At 35.6% G+C, this 25708-nt stretch overlaps 1 protein-coding gene across 2 annotated transcripts in view; it reads right to left on the reverse strand.

Annotated features, from left to right (window-relative positions):
- EPHA3 (EPH receptor A3) overlaps positions 1–25708 on the reverse strand; it is a 319756-nt gene that overhangs the window by 105336 nt on the left and 188712 nt on the right. For both annotated transcript variants that reach the window (XM_081137897.1, XM_081137896.1), the window contains exons 4-5: positions 11368–11523; positions 10329–10664 (exon numbers count right to left, since the gene is read on the reverse strand). In XM_081137897.1, the coding sequence (XP_080994023.1) occupies positions 10329–10664; positions 11368–11523 (492 nt within the window). The remainder of the gene's footprint in view (positions 1–10328; positions 10665–11367; positions 11524–25708) is intronic.

Below are 25708 nucleotides of genomic sequence, written 5' to 3' on the forward strand. Positions count from 1 at the left end.
CCACTTAGAGAATATACACAATTATCCTCCATAGATAGACAAAGATGAACAAACTCTGCCCAAAAACTATATTCAAATAACATGAACAAAACAAACAAAAGAACATGAGATGCAAAATTTTTCTTTAATATGTCTGTAGTAATTATTATGGGGGCATTTAGAATTTTCTCCTTTTGTAAATATGGTGAACTTACTAAAATATACTTAAAATTACTAATATTCTAGTGATTAAAAGTAAAAGGCAGTCAACTACTAAGTAATTGTAAAATCCTTGTTTTATGTCACAACATGGTCCCCAGCAAACATTTATTATTTTAACTCTTTATCCAGAATAATTGTTAAACATATGCTTTTGCCACCTGATCTCTTCCTATATCTCTATTTCTTTTCCTTAATTTTTATAGACATGTTTTCTTGACTATACCTTTCTTATTCTTACCAATCCCTTACTTTATGGATGCCTTTGGGTCTTGTCCTAACCCAAGTTTCAGAGTTATGGACCAATATCTCCAACTGCCCAATAGACATTTTCATTAGACCTTCTTATGGGCACCTGAGTATGGGCACAGAGCCCATACATACACATACATATATGTGAGTCATGAGCAAAGCAAAAATGGATTATTACATTAAAAGTTGTTACAGATCACATATGTGAATTATGAAAAATTGGGGCTTGAACCAATTGGATCACATCAAAGTAGGGTTTTCAGAGCTTGAACTCAAGTTTCAATATTTATTTTATTTTTAAAAAGGAGTGTCTATTTCCCTTAAGTAGAGCAAGATCAGCATGATTATGCTAGAAACAGGCTATAATAACTTATTTAAGCTCTTCCTCAGCCACATCAGCTCTCTCTCATTCTATTTAGTTTTCACAACAATCTGTGAATATTCATTATTATTATTTCTATTTCAAAGAAGATACAAACAACCCAGTAAATTTAGTCTAATAACTGCCTTAAATTCATTTTTTCCACAAAAATTGGGAATGAATGCATAAGCAAACCAAATATAAAAATTAAAAAAAAAGTCACAAATATTAAGTGACAACACCTGGATTTGCAACTGGACTTTTTACACCTCTTTTTCCCTCTTTGACACACATTCCAGCACTTCTGACTTAAGCACATAGCCTCCCCTTTAAAACTATTTCTTAGACAAAGTTGTGACTAGAGACAGATTTCCTTTCTGTTGGTTCATTATAATTATTTTCTTTGCTATTAGAATGAAAATGAAAACCAATAAGAAGCAATTTCTGGATGATAATAAATTGCAGAGATAAGCGCTTTTGATTAAGTGCAACCTTTCAAAGCAACTTTAGAAGTTTAGGGCTTTCATTATTTGGCTTTTGCAAAAAAGATTTGGATAAATAACTTCCTAATAAAACAACTCAGATTTCAAGTACATAGGAACACTGCTCAAATCAAGTGAAATTTTGATTTTGAAAAAAGAATCATGTAATCTGTGTTTTAGGTAGCCCATATCTTACAATTATATGATGACCATCTTTATATATTTCTTTATTAAGTCTTTATATTTTGTGTAAAGCCTCTCCTTCCTGAGTTATAAGAAAAAATAATATTCTACCAGTAAAGAGCAGGGATTTTGGAGTTATGTAATCATGGACAAGAGAATTAACCACTTACAGTTGTTTAAAGTTGCTGTAAGGATTAAATGAGGTAATAATGTAATGGACTTGAGTTCAGTGCTAGCACTATTTAGAGGAGTTAGGTCAGCAACTATCACCAATGAAGCAGGGTAGAAATGTGAGCTTCCCATCTTTTGGCTTTCACATCCTTTGGCTTGGTGTGAATGTTACAGAATTTCAGGATTCCTGCAAGCCAGGGTGTTATACCTTACAGTTCTTTTAATTTGAATATTATTGTAACAATTTTATGGCAGATGACAATAAAATCCCTTAAGGAAAGGGTTCCCTTTTTCAATTTAGGCATGGTGTTATATTTATAAAACCAGGAAGTCAGAATGCTGGGTATAACACAGCTATTAACACTGAGATAATACATTTGGAGATGCTGAAATATAATAAACAATTTATTATAAAAGAGTTTGTCCTCTGGTAGTAAGATTTTTGTTTTTGAGGACAGAGCATCTTTTCTGTCAAAATATCTGATTTGTTCAATTTCTCAATTACTTGTACATATTGCAATTATTCTCTAAGGACTTGTATTTAACTTAACTCTAGAAGAGTGGAACACATTTTTAAAAAAATTATATAGATAAAGGTAAGTCATTATCTTTACTGTCTTTGACACTAAAAATGTTTTGTTTGGGGGGAAATAAGAATAAGAAATATTCCTGTTGAATAAGGTTTTTTTTGCTATTGGAAAGGTGCAGTAGCCCTGGCTGGTTTGCTCATTGGTTAGAGCACCTGCCCTCAGACTGAAGAGTCCCCGGTTCAGTTCTGGCCAAGGGCACATACCTTGGTTGCAGACTTGATCCCCAGCCCTTGTGGGAGACAACCAATTAATGAGCCTCTCACATCAATGTCTCTCTCTCTCTCTCTCTCTCTCTCTCTCTTTCTCTCCCACTCTCTCTGAAAATCAATGGAAAAAGTATCCTCAGGTGAGGATTAAAAAGAAAAAAAAGATGCAGTGAAGATGGCACAAGTTAGCATTAAATGTTCCTTTCTTAATAACTAGGTGCTTTAGTTAACACCACACTTCCTGCCCTGGCTGGTCGTTGATATTCCTGATCTCATGGGCACGCTTGAGGAGAAGCCAGTAGGAAAACAGTAACCAGAACCCTTCAGGCACGTGTCTGCTCCTCTAATTATAGTGGATTAAGGGTGAGAAATGAAGCTGGGGTGAGCATTCAGTGGGTCCTGGAAGCACCCAAACTGTCTCCATTTGCTGGTTTTCCCCGTGGCTGCGGCTTTAAGCTCATGTAAGGGTTCTGAGTAACTGCCAGGACAGTATGCGGTCCTGCTTTGTTCAGCGTATTGCTCATACTGTGTGCTCTGCCTCCACCACAGTGTGCTGGCTGAAAGGCATCGTTAACGCGCTAAGTGAGGTGGGATGCTGCGGGCACACCGCGACATCGCTGCAGAGGGGTATTCCCAGGTGCACAGGTGTCTGCCTCGATTACAGGCCAAGAAGGAAGAAGCTAAATTACCACGCAAGAAAAATGCACCAGGAAAATCATTGTGTATAAATCCACTTGTAACCTCTGATCCTGATTCAGACCTCAACTTGCTTGTTGAGAGAAATAAAGTGTTAAGACTTTAATTCTTAGAGTTTATTAATCACAAAAGTAAAAGAAGGGGAGATTCATCTGCGTACATTACTAGAATATTATCTCTACTATTTCAGAGTTGATTTTCACTATGAGTTAACATTCTGATTTGCTACACTGATGCTACAAAACACCTCCCTTCACATTCTGAGGAAGAATCATGTATATTCTTCTGATGTCTGCTTTACTTCCAGGGAACATAAATTACATGGCTGCATGCATTTCTATAAAGACTATGCCTATATGTGTCCATAGTTTAGTAGCAGGTCCAGCTTCACACCTTTTCTACCCTTATTTTTAAATGTTTCCTTTCTCAGAAATGCTCAAAATTGCCTCATTGTCTTTGACATGAGGTATTCCTCTGTCATATCTATATATGCTATTTCTAAACCCCAATACAACAAGTTAGATAGAAGAGGTATATTTCAAAATCAAGGATAAAACTATTTAGAAACATCTGCTTTTGCAATGTAAAAAAAACCAAAACAAAACACACAGTGAGTTTTAAACCTAACCAAAGAGTTCTGATAGTTTAGGATTTATTTTTAAAAGTATACTGTTTATTCAAGACTTGTTAAAGATTTCTATTTCTTTTTCTACTAATGGATGCTGTTACTTTGTTCTGTGAAATAATAGGCCACAAAAATTATAAGTAAAAAAACACACCTTTTAAAATTACTTAAAAATGTAAGTTGATATTTGTACTTAAATGCCCCCAAATTAATTGATTAATAAAACTTATACTAGTACTGAAGTTTGGAATTGTAGTCCCAGGAGCACAAAACCTAAACAAAATAGAAAAAATTATGATTGTCTAGTTCAAATCTTTTGCAAGATGGATAGCAATTTGTGATCATAAAAAAGGGGAGGGGTATTTGACTTCCATCATCAAATTCAGTGCTTGATGGAAGCCATTCTGCCTACAGTTGAGGAAGGAAAGTCTTCATTACATCATATAGTCTCTACGATGATAGCCTTCTTTGAGTAAATTAATGGTCCTTCAATAGAAAATCTAAATAAAACTAAGTTGAATTCTTTTGGTTTTAAATAACTTATCTACTGGTTATTTTCAAATGGGGTGGCAACTGTGAAATTCCTGGAGTAAAATCAACACCTTAGAAATTCTTAGCAATAAGAGTTGGTTCTCTTTCCCTTCATATTTTTGTATCTGACTTAATTTGCAAATAATAATATATTTATTCATTATTATAGATAAGAATGATATTACAGATAGAATATGAAGGTAAACAGAACATCAATTTGTTTTTGCTAAAGGGACATTAGGTGAATAATTAACAAAAGTTGACTAATATAAGCAGATGAAATCATAGTATGGAACAACGTTAATGTCCTGATTTTGCTAAATGTATTTAGATTATATAAAAGAGTGTCAATGCTTTTCAGAAATTCACACTGCAATATTTCAGAGAAAGTGGTATAATATCCGCCATTTACCATCAGTGGTTAATAAATAAATACCATCTAGATAGAGAAGAAGACGAGGGAGGTGATGATAAAGTAAATGTAGTAAAATATTAACTTTGAAGATTTCTGGGTGAAGGTACAATGCGTAAACTGGTACTGTTTTTGTAACATTTTGCAACATTTTCATGCATGTGAACAAATCAAATTTTCTGGTATAAATTACACACATACATTCAGAATTCCAATAGGGTAGATTGAAAAAGGAGGGAAAGGTCCAGCCACTGCGGGGAAGTATCAGAGTCAGAATAACCTTCAGAGAGGAAAAACTAGGCTTAAATATAACTAGTATATTATATATATATAATATGGAATGTACTTGCCTGTAGCAAAAATTGAAAGTTCAGGGAGATGTTGAAAAAGGTAATACTGGACTGATTCTGGGAGTCAGAAAATGAAGGAAACCTCTTTAAACTAATGTAAATTGAGATAAATACAGTGGCATTTACCTAGGTCTCTGGCCAAATTTGTTTATTTGACTACAGGACTCCAAGGCAAAATAGTTCAAAGACTGATGGTAGTTCTATGTCAAGAATCTGGGTAGGAAAAATTCCTCAAACATATTTTGGGTTGAATTTATGACTCAAAAATTTTAAAATAGCATTTTAGACTTGAAAATAATAATTGCAGATAACATTAATACTCATTTAAATCAAGGCTGTCATTTATTTCATTATAATCCAGGCGTTCCTATACTAAGAATGATATTTATTGACCCCATTTCCTACTGTTGTCAGAAGGGGCCTTGTTGTCCAGTGAGTGCAGAAACCAAACCGCATTATGAATGAGGGAACAAAATGGGGAGAGAGTAGCATATTTTTTTCCCTCTTAAACTTTATGGTTTTAATAAGTTAGGATACAAATTTCAGTGTAGGAGGGAAAACACACTCCTCTCAATACCCACAGAGCACTTCACTTCCGGTCACCACGCAATTCTGCAACACCAGCTGGTGTCCAACAACTACAACTCAATCAGTCCTGACTGTCTACCTGGAGTGAGCATGAGATCTGACAGGTTAAGGGTGCAGTCCAACCAGAACCCCCTTCAGATGCCAATCTCAAGTCCAGGTTGTTATCTGTGCTTCTCACTCACCGCCTATTGAAAAAAAAGATTTCCATAACCTCCTCCTAGCGTTCAATTAATGTGCTAGGGCAGTTTGCAGAACTCAGAAAAACATTTGACTTACTAAATCATCACTTCATTATAAAATAATACAGATGGGGAAGAATCAGATGGAGGAAATGCATCAGGCAAAGTATGGGCCAAGAGGCACAGAGGTTCCATGCTTCCTCTAGGCCTGTCACCACCAGCATCTGTGTGCGTTTACCAACCGGAAGATCTCTGAATGCCCTCCTTTGGGCTTTTCAGAAGGCTTCATTACATATGCATGATTGATTAAATCATTGGTCATGGGTGCTTGAACTCTGTCTTCAGCCCTCTCCCCTGCCCTGAGTGGGTGGGAGGTAGGGGGACTGAAAGTTCCAAATCTCTAGTCACAGGGTTTGGTTCCCCTGGTAACCAGCCTCTATTCTTAGGGGTTTTCTATAAGTCACTTCACTAACATAAATTCAGGTGTGGTTGAAAGAGATTGTTATGAATAACAAAATACACCTTTATTACTCTTATCACTTAGGGAATGCCAAGGGTTTTAGAGCTCTGTGCCATAAATTGGGACCAAGACCAAATATCTATTTCTCATTATAAATCTCAGTGTCACAGAGGAAGAATCATCTGTGGAGAATGAGGGGGTAAACAATGAGATTGGGTTTGGGAAGAGTGGGGGAGATAAGGAAGATCTCCTTGTACTCCTAGGAAACCCTGTGATGTATTACTGAAGAGCTAGGAACAGCTTTATTATGGATGGTATAAGTTATAGTAGATTTCCCAGCAAAGCTCCTGTCTGTCTCAGAGGCAGCATTTATTTCTGCAGCCATGTGCACGAATCACAGGGTGGCAGAAACAACAGAAGAACAGAAGTTGAGATACATTGGAGTTGGGAGGCTTAATTGGAAGTTTGATGTCATGATGGAATGTTGAAAAAGCTTCTCCAATCTCAGTTTCTTCAGCTATGGCATGGAGTGGGGGTGGGCCTCAAAATGGAATATCCAGAAATTATCTGTGAGTGGCACCTATTCTAATCTGAGATCATTATATACTTTAAGATAGTGGGGGGCGGAGCAGATTTTATGATGGAGGTGAGAATAAACAAATATATCTATTCCACTAATGTTCTAGAATGATTGTTTTAGGAACTGAAAGGAAAATATACTCATTCAAGGAAGAAAACAAGAAGTAGCAACTCACACCAACTTATAACTTTACAGATTTGTGTTTTGCAATCTGCAATTCTTTCTATAGGTGTTTGACTGATGGATTCACGAAGACCATTTTTATGTAGAGGCCATGTTTTTTATCTCACTGACAAGCTCTGTAAAAACGTAGAGAGCTGAGAACTAACATGGGAATTTACAACAGAATCCACTACAATTTAGAAGGTGCCTTATCAGGTGGTCATCACATGGCTTTTACAATATAATCAAGAGAAATATCAACAAGTTCAATCTCACAAACTATATTAAAATGGACACATTCACATTTCCCCTTTATGTCCACGTCAAAGATAGACCAAGAGGAATTTAAACATCGTGGCATCATATCTGTCACAGCCTCTCTGTCTGGTGGTGTGGAGCTCATTTTTCAAGTTACATGGGTCCATTAACCTTCACAAGAACAAAAATAAAGCAAAGAAACATTCTCTGGAGAAATGCATCGCTTCTAATTCTGTGTATGTATCTTAACTGTGGGGATTTGAAGATGGAACAAAGATCTCTACCTTCCCAGGCACACAAAAAAATACATACACCGTGAAATAAATATATAAAATGTCTACTGGTGCATATTCTATATAAATTTGTGATTTAAAAAGAAATGAGAGTGGATTTAGGGAGAATAACTGACATCATCCCTGTTGAAGCCCTGTCTTGCCCTGTGATTTGTAACTGGGAGGGCCAAAGCATCAACCCCATTTATTTTTAGTGTCTTGGCCTGCCCTTGGTTACCACTTTACCTATATTCATTTATTGAATATATCTGGAAGTATTCGTTTCTAGATAAATGCATTGTCAGAAAGCCGGAAGCCAATGATGAGGTAGAATATAAGGAGTTCTTGCTTGTTTTTATATGTTTCTATTTGACTTAGGAGATAATTATAACACAGATTGATGCTCCCATTTTAAACAAGGTAATAAATCAGCATGAAATATAAGATTTGAGAAAGCCCTTTGCCACATAATTATGATTTCTTAAAATTCCTGTGCTCATTGAATATGAGAAGCTATAATCATGTGATACATAGCAATAGCATTACTCTTTTTCTTTGCCTTTCATGGAAGATGAGCTTAAGTTACAAATTTTTAAATATTATTAGTTTCAAAGTTTAAATATCGTTAACTGAAGCAAAGCAAAACTTGTGTTTGTTGGTCTGGGATCTAGCTTCAAATGGGAGAAATTACAGATTCAGGAAGCAAGATTAAAATAATAAATCAGTGCACTTTGTTTAAAAGTCATGTCTTATCCACAAATAAAGTTAGTTTATCATCGTGGGACCACGAATAGTGTACGATTGATTTTCATCAACAGAGAGAGTAGAAGAAAAGTACAGGGGTTTGGAATCAGAAAGAGATACATTTGATGATGTCAGGGGTCATAATCAAAGTATCTATCCACTAGAATTTCAGGGACATAGACCCCTCAAGAGGGAGGAGTTCCAACAAAGGGATCTAGAAATCCCTCTTATACCAGGATTTATACTTTTGGTTGCTGGATTATGGGAGGGGGATGCGGTAAACCTGAGATACTAGATTTAGGAGGCTACTCAGGGTGTGGAAGGAATTAACCGGAACAGATGCATTTCTATACTAACTGGCAGAAGTAGTCAGAACCACTTCTAACCAGTGTAGAAGCAGTACAGCATTTTAACAAGCAGAGGAGTCCTAGTGGTGCTGACTTGCTGTGTATTAGCCCTAGATGACACCTATTCATTGTTTGCTCTTTGTAGTTGAACCTTAGTGAGCCAGCCAAGTGAGAGAAATGGAAGTGATGAGCTCTTCCGGCTAGTTATTTGTCTGCTCTCCACCTCTTCCAGCTGAAGGTGAACTTAGTCATCTCCTTTGCCTCTTCCTAAGGCATCTCGTTTACATATCCCCAGAACAACGGACAAGCCCCACTATAGGGCAGAAGGCCTTCCAAAATTTTAACCAAATGCAGAGAAGAAGCAGAGTTTATGCTCGATCCTGACTTCCAGCTCAGAGGTTAACCCAACTGGGAGGTGATTCAAGAATCTCTAGTTCTGCATTTCAAGGTACATTCTGTCTCTTCCTTTCCCCCCCTTTTGGCTCCAATGTTTTTTTGTGCATAAAGGATACAATAGTATCTCTGCACTGAACTGTTTGGAATGCATTCTTAATTATGATGTCTTGTAGCAACAATTTGCACATAAATATCTCTCACTTTAATTTCTCACAAGCTTTTTTTGTTCCCAAACAAAACTGCTTATTATTCGTTCATCACAGTTTTCAACATTGGAGAGACGATTGTCTTATCTCAAAGGATTATCATCGGTGTGAATCTGTATACCCTGTAAAGCATAACACTTCTTTCTGTTGGAGAGAATCACAACTAAAATCCCATAAATAATTTTGATCACCACATTGTTAAAAAAAAACAAAAAATACCACAAGAATTATCAGAGAACTAGAAAACACCTAGAAAATTTAATGAATGATTTAAAGAACGAGATGTACTAACAGTAAAGAGAAATGTGGATGTAAGATAAAGAAAGGTGAGAAGTTTGTTTGCTGTTTCCTTTTTCCATTCCGTATCAAAGAGCCTTTGCTTACAGCCTGTTAATGTAGCCTTTTCTTTTTAAATAGGAAAAGATTGTCAGTGGAACATATAGTTGATGAAATCACCTAACAATTTACCTTAAGAAAAAAATTTTTTAGATCAGTGCTTCTAAATTTTCTCCACCAAAACCTCCCTTTTCACTATGCTTCTCCACAAATTTCATATTTTGATTTCTTAAACACAAATTGTAGCTACTGAATAAAATTGGTTTTCTTACTTTTAATTAATCAGGGAATTATAACTTTCTAAGCTATAATACTCAGATCTGCTGATGATCATAAAATAACTAAATAACTATATAAAAAGTCTGATATAATTGTAACTAAGGTAAAGATATTTCAAATTGTAAATATCCTACATAACCTTGTCACAGCTAAGGTTCAGTGTCTAAATTCTTTGAAATATGAAAATGCTCCCAGGAGACCCACAAGTACTATCTCCAGAGCCCTAGCTATTTAAAGGTTCCAAATGGGGTAGCAATGGATTAAATGAATTTAAAATCACCTAACAAATATGATTCATTCTTATTTGAAGAACTGAATTATTTAACGCAGCATAACTATCTAAAGTGATAGAAGAGAAAATCCTGAAGTTCTTTCAAATCTTTGCTCTCCCACCCTTTCCTCTGCTCCCTCCGTCAAACTGTTCATTGGCTCTGAGCTGCAGGAAGCCTCGGGCATGTACTCACCGGCCTGGTTAGTTGTGATGCTGACCGCAGCAAACTGTCGGGGTGGTGAGCTCAGCTCTGACACCCCGTTAATGGCATCGATCTCAAAGGTGTAGTTAGTGTGTGCCAGGAGGTCTGTCACTGTCACTGTGGTGTTGGTGAGTCCAAACTGTCGAGGGAGGAAGCGGACGTGTGGGCTGCATGGCTCACACTGCTTAACATTCCACCCACATTTTTTACATATGATGTTGAAGGTAACATCCTTCCGGCCTCCTGTGTCCAGGGGCCAGCTCCAGTCCAGGATAACCGAGGTCTCGTTTATGTTAGAGATAACATTTCTTGGTGCAGATGGAGGTCCTGCAAAGTAGTTCAACAAAGATTAATGAGCCTCACTTCTGGTTTCTACTACAAGGGAAAGAGATAATTTACAATGGGACTGAAAGAGGTAAATAACCATCTTGTCTTTATTATATACTTTTAATTTGTCCTCAGAGGGTCCCTGAGATTATAGACACATGGATTCAAGAGCACTCTTCTCTCTGAGCTATGAGTGGGGGAGATTTGACTCAGGGTTGAATACGCATTCAGAAAGTCCAGAGAAGGAATTTACCACTAAATTCAATGCCCTTGTGAATAGTTATGAAAACTTTCATATTAGTTTTATAAATCTTAGCCCTCTTTCCCTATGACCTATGACCAACATGTAGCAAGAGGGAATAGAAATGTAAAAACACGAATCCCATGCTTATAACCTCCCCTATCCTGTCTAATATCATGCAAAATCTAAAACAAGACACAGAGAGTTTTCGTTCTTTCTGGGGGTCCTGCTGCAGGAAGCGCTTTATGAATTAATTCGTTTTGTGTGATAAATGTTGCATTTGCGGTGAGCCAGGCATGGAGAGCGAAGCAGAGAAAGCTTTCAATTTGCACATGGATAGCACAAGGAAATGGGCCAAATGCTTAAAAAAAACAACCAAAGCACAATAACACAATAACAAGAAGGGGAAAAAAAGCAAAATAAAATAAACATGGAGGCGTGGGTTGCAGCAAAACTACTCACGGGTACAAGCCATGGATGGAGGGTCTTTGTCTGCTCGGAAGTAATTATTCTCACACCTGCAGTTCATTGAACCATCTTGGTGGGTAGAACTGTGAGGTGGGCACTTAGCGCACTTCATGTTACCATCCGAAGCCTTGTAGAAACCCGGCTGGCAAGCTACGGACAAAATGACTCTTTTAAGATTCCATAATCATCTTGAAAATGCATTTATGAAAATACGTAAAACAGATTTCAGGGCATGCATTCACTAGGAATAGAAATTCATTTTTCCTTCCAGCATTTACAGAAGCAAATAACATGGCCCAGTGTAGTTTCTCCACATATACATTTGAATTTGCACCAAATGTTAAAGAAAAAAAAAAAAAAACCCACAAGATTTAGATTATTTTGGCACGAGAGTGTGATGAAATTTCCAGCTCATGTTTTCACAGCTTTCCTTGGCATTGGAATATTTGTGGAGAAAATAAAGTAAAGCCATGTCATCATGTAGCCGTTCCCTTTTTAAACATGATGCAATGTGTACACGGTTTGCACTGCAGTTAGCACTGTAGTGAGCACGTGAAACACAGAGTTCATTCTTGTATTATTACTTATTAATTACATGGTAATGGCCTCGAATAAAGAGTGCAATACATTTTCTTGTCTGTATCTCAAATACATAAGGAGGTACAATTTCTATCTAAATAAATATATTTCCTTTTCTATATCTCAAACAAAGGGAGGCACAATTTCTATTTAAACTGATGTACCTGTGACTTGTTACTAGATTAAAGCTTTTTAAAATAACTCTATATTATCTTTCTTTCTGGCCATACATGTGGTGTTTTTTTTAAGCCCAATGACCTGATTATCAAATATGGATTTCAGCTGCCTCTATTATATTATTTTCATTTACTCATATATAAGACTCAAAAGGCTATACTGTTTTATTTTATCCATTTTTGTAATTACATTGAGAACTAAATTTACGGTGAAAATCCCAATAAGAAGTTCATTTTTTAGAAGAGAGAGAGGAAGGAAGAGGGAGAGAGAGAAACATCAATGTGAGAGAAAAACACTGATCGGTTGCCTCCTGCAAGCACCCAGACCAGGGATTGAACCTGCAACCTGGGTATGTGCCCTGACTAGGAATCAAACTGGTGACCTTTTGGTGCATGAAGTGACATTCAACCAAATGAGCCACACTCACCAGGGCTCAACAAGAAGTTCTTTGACATTCCTTTGAGGAAGGGATTTGGGGTCTAAATTTTTGCAGTTGCCTTCAGACATCTTTAGAAGTCAGTAATTTCTTGAATCTCTAAAACTTAATTTCAGGGCTACACTGAAATTCGATTATTTAAAGTACTTACATAATGAATAGGCCCTATAGATTAATTTTAACACTGAATTGCAGAATTTTTTATATCAATTTCATACTATGAATAACAGGATTTTTGCATTTAAATAAAACCTGTGTGGACAAATCTTGACTTTTATAATCGTTAAATGCATTTTGAAAAGTAAGATATTATATCCATAAAAGTATATCTTCCTACTACAAGCAAGATTCTTGGGAAATACACTGCCAAGACATATCATTAGAATAAGTTAAAATGATAGCCATCATTAATTCAGTTTTGCTGTTTTTTAGTTCCGACTAAGAATGGCTGCTCTAGGACCAGGTTAGATTAAATTGAACAACTTTTGGTGCCACATTGAGAACCACTAGAATAAATTGTATTGCCCTAACCAAACATCGATTAGGATGATAAATTTTTTAATATTGTCTGCAAGCATTGGTTAGAAAGTTCTGTTCATATCTCCTGTTATATTGCCTATGAGGAAGTGAGATAAAGTATAAACAAACGGTGCACGTAACTTCTGGTTTCGATTTAGCTCATCATTGAAGTGCCTTTAAATTTGCAAGGGGGCATTACCGAGTCTTTCAAGATTAAGTTGCTTTGTTATTTTCTTTGCTTGTAAGTTTATCTGTGTGCCTTTATTTGAGGTTGTTATGGTTTTTACAACATTTAGCATAAAGGTATTCTTAAACAGTCAATCACTTTTTGTTGCTATTATAAATAGCTGTACTATGTGATACTTAAAGAAAAGACAAGACAGTCATATAGTTACTTCTTAGCTACAACACTACAGCCAAGGATTTCTGATAGGAACTTGAATACTATCAGTTAATCAATTTTGAAGATAAGAATGTTAATTTAAAATAATAACTAGACTTTACTTAATTATAACTAAGTAATCTTAAGGATGACAATAGTACAATATACTTAGGCACATACACATCCAGTTCAATCAATATCTGTCAAGCATCTACTCTTCTTTGAGCTTTTGGTACCCTTAACGATACAAATTCCCTAATTCTATCTGTCCCCAAAGGGCCCCTGCAATAAAAAATGGGCACCAGACATTTAACACAGGCCACATGGAGCGAGGATCCATTCTGATGGAGCTGTTGGAAGAGACTACACAGAGGAATCTCATCTGAGAAAGATCATGAAAAGATGGCAGGAGCTGGCCTGTAAGAAGGGTAATTAAATACACAAATAGATCAACATGAAAGAACAAACGGTTAAGCAGAGGAATGTAGTGGGTATAGTTGGTTACATACTCAACATCCAAACTCTGCTTCCTGTTTGTTAATAGAATCCTGATTGTTCAGAATTGCATCCAACACAGTCCTCCTGCGCTCAGGCTTCAATGCAAACAGTCATGGATGGCCAAAGTTATGGCCAAAGAGATACAAACAGAAATCTGATGAAAGTCTTGGGGATAGCTTTTTTTCCTCCCTTTACAAGATGGTCCAAATGTAACTGAAGCCACTTTGTCTACGTTATTCCAGAATTGATTATGGACTTAATGGCTTACAGGTGACAATAAGTTAAAGGCCAAGAAAATCAGAGGATATGTACCCTGCACTTTTTGACCCAGCAAGCACCTGTCTCAAGATTTATTTTAATGTCAGAAAAATAAAAACTTGTTTGTTTAAGTTACTGTGGTCAAATTTTCTTTTACTTGCAGCAGAAAGCATTTCTAAATGACATAAAAGACAAAGAGAATTCAGTTGAAATGTACTGATTAAATACAATCATAGCTTAGCAGAGCTAAAAAGATCCTAAGAAATTACATCTGCCAGTCTGTGTGTTCAACATTTTTCTGTAGACACTGTAGTGCAGTATGTTAGGTGAAACAAAGGGACAGGGTCCCTTCTGCACGTTCTGCTGATAGGCTTTAACCATGAATTTATAGATATTCATTGAATGCCAGCTATATAACACTATATAACACTATAACACTAGAGTATATAATATACTAAATTTTGTAGACTCTTTCTGAAGGGCTTTCATATATACCATCCCAATGAAATCTCAACCATTTCATGAAAATAATGAGATGTTAATCCACTTATTTTATAGAATGGACAATTAAAGCACAAGCAGAAAGAGTAATATGCTCAAGATAATAAAGACATCCAGTGACAGTGTGATTAAGAAAGAGATTTTTCTGATTTTAATTTTATGTAAATTATTACTAAAAGCAAATTATTCTTTAAACCCATTTCTTAACAGTTCTGTTGTTATGACATTGAAGGATAGTCATCTAAAAATTATTTAACCTTTAAAAGACGGCATTTAAAAGACAGCATCATACAAACTCCATATATTTTCCAGAATCAACTGTACAAATAATGGTTTCTTTCCTTTTGCCTGTAAAAAAGAACGTATATGCTTAGGTTTCTGAGCATTTAATTAGCCCGGCCGGGTGTGGCTCAGAGGTTGAGCGTTGACCTAGGATCCAGGCGATAGGGGTTCGATTTCCGGTCAGGGCACATGCCCGGGTTGTGGGCTCGATCAATGACGCTCTCATCATTGATGTTTCTGTCTCTATTTCTCCCTCTCCCTTCCTTTCTCTGAAGTCAATAAAGATATTAAAAAAAAAATTTTTTTTTAAATTATTTAATTACATAAATCCAAGTCTTTTTATATCTATTCTTAGTAAGGAGCCATTTCAGAAAGGCTAATTTTTTCTAGTCTTTCTCTAGGGTTTTCTATTTGATGTCTAACATTGTTATGGGTAGATGTGTGTTTTTAGTCAGAAGGCCTGAGGGAGTCTGTCACATTCAAGAACAGAGTGACCTACTCTATGTGAGAGGCATACAACTAAATTTTCCCTTTCTTACTATAAGCAAAAATCTCTAAATTCTCCACCAAAATTGTTGAACAAATTTTAAGGATATAACAAAATAATTTATATTACTAATAAAATTATTATGCTAGAAGGAAACACAGTATACCTCTAAGGGGCAATTCTTTATATAACATACATACTTTTAAATTTTTTCCCTTCAATAAATAATCTCCTTCCTTTGCAGTAAATCAACTTGTGCTTAACTACCTATCTATTATACCTTCTTCAACACCAAAAAGTTATCATGGGAGAATGTGAAACTTTACCTCTAAGGGTCATAAATACTTGTGTGCTTTTTATTTTTATTTTCACCTTTGCTTATCATGGTGAAAGCAATGGTTTTAATTTGAAAGCTTTTCCTTTCTACCTTGAATGTAAAACTAGCGATATAACCATCTGCACATTTCTCTCATTTAAGTATTATCTTAGAGAATGAGAAGGTTCAGAATTTTTAAAAATCCATGCAATGAGTAGAAAGTAAATATGTTATGTTTTCTGTCTTTTTATTACCCAATAGAAGTCTTGATTAACTTATTACAGAATATCAAGGAAAACAGAACAGGCAAGAAGGGTAAACAAATGAATAATAATTCATATTTATCTAGTTTTAAAATAAAGAACTTTTGCTCTACAGTCAAGACCCTTCCTGTTATCTTCACCAAGAAATTCCCTGATTTCTCTTCTTTAGATCCCAAGATTTCAGGTTATTTTGAGCATCTTATAGGAAGAGCACTGGACTAGGAAGGGGAAAGTGCAGATTTTGATCTAGTCTACTCCACTAGATAAGTGTTATCCCAAATTCATTGACCAGGTGTCTTCAAATGTTAATGAGGTGGTTGGGATACTGACTTTCTCTCCTATAAATAAATATGTCTGAAGTTTTACTTCGTAGGTATTATGTATTCCTAGGTTGGGCTCTGAGCAATATAGTTACAGGAGTTATTCCTGTTCATTTTGTATGCCTTGGGTCATCACATTTTCCAGGATGTAGCAGTTGATGAGGTGCATTTTTTATGTGAATGATTAAATTACAACCAATCATCCTCTCTAGACTTTAATTTCCTCATCTATTAAAAGGCAGGTATTGACAAAGTTGTCTGTAAAACCCTTCAGGCTAGACACTTTAAGAAGTTAATACTTTGTTCACCAAAATTTGTTAAGATTACTAGAACTTTCTAAATAGAATAAAATACAACAAATGATCTTCACTTTCATCACTGCTTTAAGGATTATAATTAGCCATTGAAATGATAAAACCACATGGAGGCAACAAGTCAAAGAAACAAGGTCTTCTCACTTAAAAGAAATACACTTCAACAAGAAATACGCTTCAACAAGAAATGAACCTTCTTCCTTGTTTCCCAGTGTCAGAGCAGTAGGTATTCAAAGGGCAAGTTCATTTCATAGTTGGATTAATTAAAAAGTAAATTGTGTGCCAAACAAATAATTCCCTATTATTACACATTAATCTTAACCAATAGCATAATAAAATTATATTTAATTATACTCTTGTACATTGTAGATTAGAATGTTAGAAGTTTGGGAATCTGTGGGAATGAAAGAAAACGATGGTAATTATTCTTTTATTTTTTTTAAATGCAAGATGATGACATTTTTTCTTTTTTGCAAGGAAAACCAGCACAGTATTGAAAATACATTTTAAGAGACTATAGCTTTCCCATTTGTTAGTCTGCAGTAAGGTTTTATTTGCCTTATCCTTGCTAATCTAACTTTTAGTTTTTGTATTTTAAGTGTTGAGCCAGTGAAGGTATGCTTGCTCATTTATTGAGCAAACCTCAAACTTATTGAAAAAACCCAGGATGGGCCACAGTAGAACAAAACTACAACACCCTTGCCAAATGTTAATTTTCTATTGAGAAACACTAAAAATATAAATAATAGGAGGAAGCCAAAATAATACCAATTTGTAGTGAATGAATTCGAAGTATTTTGGGAATCTGCTGATTCTGTGTTTGTGAAGAGGTAACAATAAAACAGGAACTAAATACTATGGGTCAGAAGCCGGGTAAAATAACAAACTAACAGCTTTGGAAAATAATAAAAGAAAAGTATGAAATAGGGAGTATTATGAGCACTACCTATACAATGAATAATAATTGTAGAAAAACTTCAGGATAGAAACTTGGCTTCATTCCCAAAGCACATAGCACACTTTTCCTCCAAGCTGTAATTGATGGGTTTGAGCTCTGTGATACAGAGAATGGGTAAAGTTACCATAGTGAAAGGAAAACAAATGCACTTAGTAAACCATGGTGGCTACTGTTGAAAGAAAGTAGACAGCCTTTCAATTGCAAAGTGAATTTTGTCTCCAGTTGACTAATGTGGTTGACTTTTAAGAGAAAACATGGTCCTAATTAAGGGTTAAAAGGCTGATTTCAATTTGAACTAACTTTAAATTAAAAAATAAAGCTGTTGGTAAATAGGGCCCTTTTAGTATTCAGACCTTAGCTTCATATACACAGGGCTATATTATCAATTTCCAGCCATAAACACAAACTAATGACCAGAACCAGCACTGACTAAACAGATGATTTCCTGGCCTTGCAATTCCAGGCCTGACAGGGTCTATTTGCCGGTACAAGGTCAAAGCAACTGTTTATTCCCAAAATGAGCTGCACTCCACAATCTTACAGGAACTCTATTCTTTGCCATTTGAATAGAGGTACAATGCTTTGAGGCAAGGCAGAGGCATTTCAATACACTGGAAGTGGCTACATTCAGTCATTAAACCCTGCCTGCAATGTGCAGCATTTACAAAGTGATCAAGTGCTTCCTTCTTCTGTTCTTTCCACTGTTCAATAAAAAAGCCCCAAGGCAAAATGCCACCACACCATTAAACACAACAGAATCCATCACAGTCTAGTGTGGCTCAGAGATAGCTTAGTAACAAGACTTGATTGTGTTTGTTGTTGCCCATCAGAGTTAGCAAGACAGGTGCCAATAGCACTGAAATATGTCCAACGGACATTTGCCACAGAAAGGATGCTAAAACAGCCCCTGGTCCTAGGAACAGTGTTTTGCCAGATTTCAGCTGTCTTCCACACTTAAGAAAGAACTGTGTCCTAAACTTTAATCTAAACTTTTTAGATACTTTTATTTTAAAATAGTGTCAATTTTTACCCTGGGGGACCACCTCTACAACTTTCACATGTACACCACATTCTGTATTTAATTCTATCAGCTTTCTATTCCATTTTTATTTTTGAAATTTATTAAACTGAAACATTGGATAATATTATGTTTAAAAAGTGAATGGATTTAAAGTTAACCTAATGTGATCACAACATATACCAACTAGGAGATGTTTTCAATTAAAAATTGGCTTTGAGTAACTTCATGGCTAACAGCAATTCATAAGGTAACAAAAAAAAAAAATCACTTAGCGTAATTCAAGGGTCTCTCTTTCTTTGTTTATTTTTATGTTTATGGTAAATATTTTCTCCAAGATGGAAAGGGATTTCTATTCAAGATATTTTGAAATTCACTCCTTAAATGGGCAAGTATAGACTTCACCAAAAAATATGTTAAAACTATCATAAATAGATGCCCATGAGATCAGCAAAATCATTAGCCAAGTGAGTGTTGCACAAAAATTAAACTAATGGTCTATTGTGAAACTGTTTAGAAAGACATAAATGTTTATAATTGTGTAGAATAGCAAGTTTATATGTTTGAATTTTACATAAAATTAATTTTGTCTTATTAAAGAAAAATGTTTCTATTTGTATAATACAAATATTTTAAAGAAAAAATGTATTAGGTTTCAAAAGTCTATTCTAACTTGTATTTCAAAATCTAAACTCTTCTTTCCCTGCTCCCTGCTCCAGCAATTAAAGTGGAAATAAACTTTTTAAAATACATAGAAAATTTTGGTGGGGAGGTGCCACAGCATAAGATAGTAGTGTTTATGGCGTTATGAAAGTAAAGCGCAATAGGCTTGAATTCATTTACGTGGTTAACTTCTACATATGGAGGTGAACACTTTTCCTTCATAGTTACGACTCCTATGACTATCCTAGAACTTTGCATTCATCTGGGGAGATCTGTGCATTGCCATGAAAGGGGTGCGATTCAATCTAAGAGGAGGAGATGATTAAAGGACAGGAAGAATGTGAGAAAGATGAGGCAGTGTCAGAGAGAAATAGTAAAATGCATTGCTTATATTTGGCAGATATTATTACTCTTCTAGTGCAAATACCTGGGGCACATTAGGATTTTGGGACATAAGGAAGGCCAACAGCAGGAGTGTGTCTCCCATTTTTGTTCGCTCTGTTTGGTCATTTCACATAACCAGATGTGGTTTCCTGTGCTCCCCTTGAAGGGAAGATGTGGGTTGGGGCAGAGAGAGAGATTGAGACACGGGAAATGGGAAAGGGAGAGAGGAGAGAAGTGTGGGAGACAGTGGGTGCATCTTTGTGTATGTTAAAATAGCCACATCTAGCGTATGTGTGTGTGTCTTTAAATTAGACCACTGGGTACATTTCAAAAGTGTTTTCTTGATGCAAAGATTATTACATATTCCATCCACCCTTTCAAGTTATTGTTTAGAATTGTATGGATTTACTTGAGAAATTTATTCAGGATAATTGTTTATTTTCTTCTTACAATCTGCACATTTAGGGGTTTAGACCTCTCCCTAAGGCTAGAGAGGTGAGGGATTGGAAGGGAATGGGACATTGAGTCACATTTTATACCAGCAGCCTTTGAAATCCTGGGCAGATTACATTACCTGTGCGCATCGCCTTCCCCAGGTCTAACTACCTGAAGGCAATAGTTCTCACCTCCCCGAATTATAATAAATACCATTTAACCCAAATCTCCTCCAGGTCTAGCTCTGTGCTTGCGTTTCACTCGTTTCACTTGGTACTTAAAACAATCCTGTCAGACAGGTATTATCCATTCTTCCTGAGGAGATGATTGAAACAGAAATGAAACCTAAGCCTGAGGGCCTTCTAGACATGGGTTTTTATTTGGTTTTGCATCTATTGTCTTCTCATCCTGTACAATTTAAAAGTGATAACTAAGGCAGGATTGACAATGGATCCAGCACCCTAAAATGAATGTAACAAATCTATATGGCATGACTCTAAAAATATTAGACAGGGCACACAGGAAAATTGATTACATCATTTTGTCACAGTAACTGATTATGGATAGAAGTTTCCTTCAACAATTTGTCAAGCCTGTGTCTAGCCAGGTGATGGCTCTGATGGAAGGAAACTCTAGCGCTGGAAACAGAGAATGCTTAACTCTTGTAGGTCTGCGACAGAGGTATTTGTGAAGGATTTTTTTTTGCAGGGGAATCTGCCCGCTTACTTTCTGTGTTATCAGCAGAAACAGAAACTTTATTGTGTGTGTGTGTTGGGGGGGGAGTCATACAATAAATAGTTTCCAATAGAAAACTACAAAGACTAGTGCAGTTCCACTTTACTGCTTCAGTGGGACATTGAGAACTCTCAAGCAGCCTAAGAGTATGAAACACTCAACTTTATCTATTATAACCTTGATAGGTGATTTTTAATTTTTTTAATTGTTATTTTTTTAATATGTCTTTATTCATTTCAGAGAAAAGAAGGGAGAGGGAGAGAGATATATAGAAACATCAGTGATGAGAGAGTCATTGATCGGCTGCCTCCTGCACGCTCCCTCCCCACTGGAGATCGAGCCCACAACCCGGGCCTGTGCCCTGACCAGGAATCGAACCACTGTCTCCTGGATCCTAGGTCAATGCTCAACCGCTGAGCCACACCGGCCCGGAATAGGTGATTTTTTACTAAAACATAACATTGTATTTGGAGTTCTTCAAAGTGTTTACTGAAGAGTAAATATTCAGAATACCAACAAGAGTGAAACATATCAGCACCTTTTCTAAGATCTGGTATTAGATTTGATGTACTTCAGAAAAAACACCTAGAAAAGTAGTCATCACTGCCCCCAACCTGTACTGTTATTCTGATTATAAATTTGCCACAACTAAGTAACGATTTAAAGCCAATAAAATATGAATTAGGACCAGAAAACAGTACACCTAAAAATGTGTTTAACATAAGTTATAACAGCTAGATCTGTACTCTTTTACTTCTGAGCAATTCTTTGTTTCACAGCACTTTCCATTTATTTAATGATATATAGAAGGAATCTATATCAGAGGAGAAGAATACATTTTTTTTGACTAGCTGAGTTCATGTTCAGGAATATCGGAAATCATACAAACTTGTAGCCAAGCCCCCATTTCTGATTGCCTCCCTATGTTATCATCTGCCTGCTTCCAGGCCAGAGAAAAATTTAACTACCTGAAATTCTTCTTTCCAAACAGTGTTTTCTACTCTGTTGATACTTGATATATCTTTCAAGGCAGTCTAGTTACTGGATCTGCATATAAACTAAACACTGAAGGCATATCATGTTTTCATAAGACACGTGTAAAAAACATTCTACTCTGAAAACTCAACTCATATTATTGTAGTGTAATAGATAAGATATGAGCACCTCATAGACACCACCCATTTATTTCTTTGCTTTTATTTCTAGGCACCTACTAGAATGCTTGCTTGGCTCATGAAAAGCAGTCAACAGATTCTGAGAGAAGAAAGGAAGCCTTCTCCATTTCTCCATAGCAATGTCCAGTAATAACATTACTTATTCTCATTTACTAGATTGAACAAATTGTAGATAGCTTAGTAGACCAAATTTTCCTGGGAAGAATCAATTTCAAGTTTTGAATCAGTCATTAAGTTTGAAAATACGATGGGAATTTTTTTAAATTGTGTTCCCTGAGGTAATAAATGCAGAAATATATAATATATGTAAGATATACTTAATATATAATCATATATCTGTTTTACAATAATTATAAATCATATTTTAAAACTACAAATGAGGGAGACGTTCCAGTTTATTCTAAACATTTCTTTTTTTTTTTAAAAATCTTTAATTATGTTTAAACAAATATCCCAAGAATAGGAAAAAAACAAAAGAACAAAATATGAGGTATATTAACTTAAAAAACTGTGTTTCTTAAATAAACATATTAAGTTCATTCACAATAGAAAAAGAGTTAGCAAATTTCCAACTGAATAATGATAATTATTAAAAGTGAGGTCTGCCATTTTCTGTGGTATGTACAAAGCACTAAAATACGTATGTGATATGTAAAAGACAGAAGCCAAAACTGGAAGGCAGAGCATTCTAGGCTGAAAGTTTTGAGGCAGAAACAAGTTTTGAGTGTTTCTGAAAATAAAAGAAAGCAGAGTAGAGCAGAAACAGAGGATACGTGGCCTCAGATCAGTCTGGGGAGGCATGTGGACCCATCAGGCTATGGAGTGCCTTGCAGGTTCTGTTAAGGGCTTATTTTCACATAGTAAGTGTTGTGGAAGGCCTCTGAAAGGGTTCGTGCATGGGGTACAGCACAAGCAGGTTTACATTTCAGAGAGATTATTTTTGCTCAGATGGGGAAAATGCATTGAACTGAGTCAAGAATGGAACAGAGAGGAAACTACTGAAATAATCCAAATTAGAGATGATACGATATAGACAGAGAAATAGTTATGGGTAGAGAAAGACATGATATTCATTTGCGATATATTATGTAGATAATATTGATAGTTCTTGCAGATAGAGTGGAAGCAGAGTATAAGGTGAAAGAAAACCTAAGAACTGACATCTAAGTTTCTTGTTCAAGTTGTTGAGTTCTATTCCTATTTCCTGAGTTAGGAAATAAATTTATATATATGTATATGTATATGTGTATATATATATATGTATAAAGACACAGTTTAATTTATATGTTACATTAAGTTAGCCAAGTAAGCATTTACTATACTAAATTGTGAAATATTTATAGTCTTTGTACTGCAAACAATCTGATTCCAATATTGTCATATTAAGGAAAAAGCCACATTTAGTTTTCTTGGTTATACAGGCTTTTGCATATTGACACCTAATGAAGTTGGCTACTAAAAATATGGCTTTCCAGAGAAACAAATACGATCAAGCAATACAGAGCTTTTTTGCACATAGTGAATACAAGGAAAGATTACTGGAGGGATCTTTCCTAATATGAATATATTTGAACAACAAAGTGTCTTCTCCAGAGTTGGGTGATTCTTCTCAGAACATGATAGTAGCTAAACTAGAATACTGATCCTGATATCCTCATGACCCAGATACTTGGCTTCAAAAACAGAAAAGCTGTGCTCCATGGACTCCAACTTTTGCCTGATTTTGCTAATATACACTATTTATCAAAGCAGAAAAAGACAAAAATTATGAGCAGATGGATAAAAATATATCATGTTTACCTGACCAGAAATTTAAAATGTAGCATCAACGCAGGTGAATCAGTAAGATATATTGTTCTGATGGGGAGAATGCAATTGTTAAGAGCACAGGTTCGGACTACTCAGGTCCAGATCTTGGCTCTCCCACTTGCCACCAGCGTAACTGAACAAGTTACAAAGCCTCTCTGTGTCTCAGTGTCCACAGAGTGAGGGCAGTTAAAACAAAAACCAAAACTCTACCAGGATTTCATAAGAATTAAATTGAGAGTATAAGTTTCAAACACATATTATAAATTGGTAAGTATTACTCTGTAAGTAATTAAACACATAATGTATACCAACATTTCTAAATTCTATGACACAAATCCATCTGTTTGTCAAAGTATGTGAAAATATTAAACCACATTTGTCTTTTCTTAGTTTTCTAATTTTGCAGATTTAATAGGCATTCACTTCTCATTGGAATAATACTGCAATACCCTTCTCTGTTAGAATTATATTTTTCAGAGGGTTCACAAAAATGTATCAGAAAACAGAGCCTCTTGTCCAAGTAAGTTATTGATAGATGTCCCAAACTCCTTTGCTGTACCCAATACTTTCAATTATACCTTGGTGACCCTGGGGGTTTCCATAGATATATTATGTCTGTACAATGTTTCCCTTTAACAAAAAAACCAGAGCAATGTTTTGCCCTTGGTTGCTGGTTGATATTTTACATCATCTTGTCACACATAACTAATGCCTTTACTCTCCCCTCTAATCCTTGCATTTACTGGTGGAAGGACCAAAGCTAAATGGGTTCCCCTCAGGGGTAATTGAAATAATTACCTCCATTTTGTAGTTCAAAACCTTTTTGCTTCTTTATATAGATTCACTCTTCCCACCACCAACACTGACAATCTCCTATTTTATTTTTTTGGCTGCTATAGGCACTAGCAAACACTTACAAACTTGGCTGACTTCCCTCCACATCTTATCCTCACTTCTTGAAGGAGCTTTCTTTTCCTGAGTTTCAAAACACATCTGACTTTAAAACTCTTTCGTTTTCCCGAGTCTTATTTCTCCATAAGTTCAGACTGTTGCTAAGGTGATACTGATCCTCTCAACTTTCAGCCACTTGTCCAAATTTGTATTATGCTGGCACTGACCAATATCTCCTCTGTCTGATAGCTTTTCTGACAGTTAATGAGAAGTAAAAGGCCAAGAGCTATTAGTCCAAATCCTAGGGGATAAGTGTCCAGATTACAAAAACCACATTCACATATGGCAGTAATTGGCAGGCTCTTTTAGGTGATCACAGCATTATTTCTAAAGTCCCAATGGATACTTGAATAATTCCTTGGTGCCAAATAGGAAACTCTCCTGAATAAGATAAGTATATATTGTTTTTTGTAAAGTTACTGCTTTTTAAAAAATGGACTTTTCCAGGGAAACAGATTCATTTGAATAGCTTATGCCAGAATTTATATAATTCTACCAAAATTCTAGACTTAACTCTAAAGCAATTGAAACCTCAGAAATAAAATATTTCAGTCCCAACTGCCTAAGGTATTATGGATTTGAATTAACAGAAGCCAATATGTTTATACATTAAATACCATAGCACTAGGAGCAGCAGCTCAACTTTGTATATAATAGTCTTTCAAGAAACTTAATAATGGCATTTATCGATTGCTATTTTAACTAATCTTTTTCTTTTCTTTTTCAAAAGTAGGGCTACATGGAGCCTATTTCTGTGAAGGCATTTATTAATTCAGTATTTAGAGATTCAATTTTATTTTATTACAGCACTTTATGTATACTTCTAAACTGACTTCTTTATCCAAGCTGGCTTATGAGGTTCTACTGTATTCCTT

The sequence above is a fragment of the Miniopterus schreibersii genome (assembly GCF_964146895.1).
Source record: "Miniopterus schreibersii genome assembly, chromosome: 5".
NCBI lineage: Eukaryota > Metazoa > Chordata > Mammalia > Chiroptera > Miniopteridae > Miniopterus > Miniopterus schreibersii.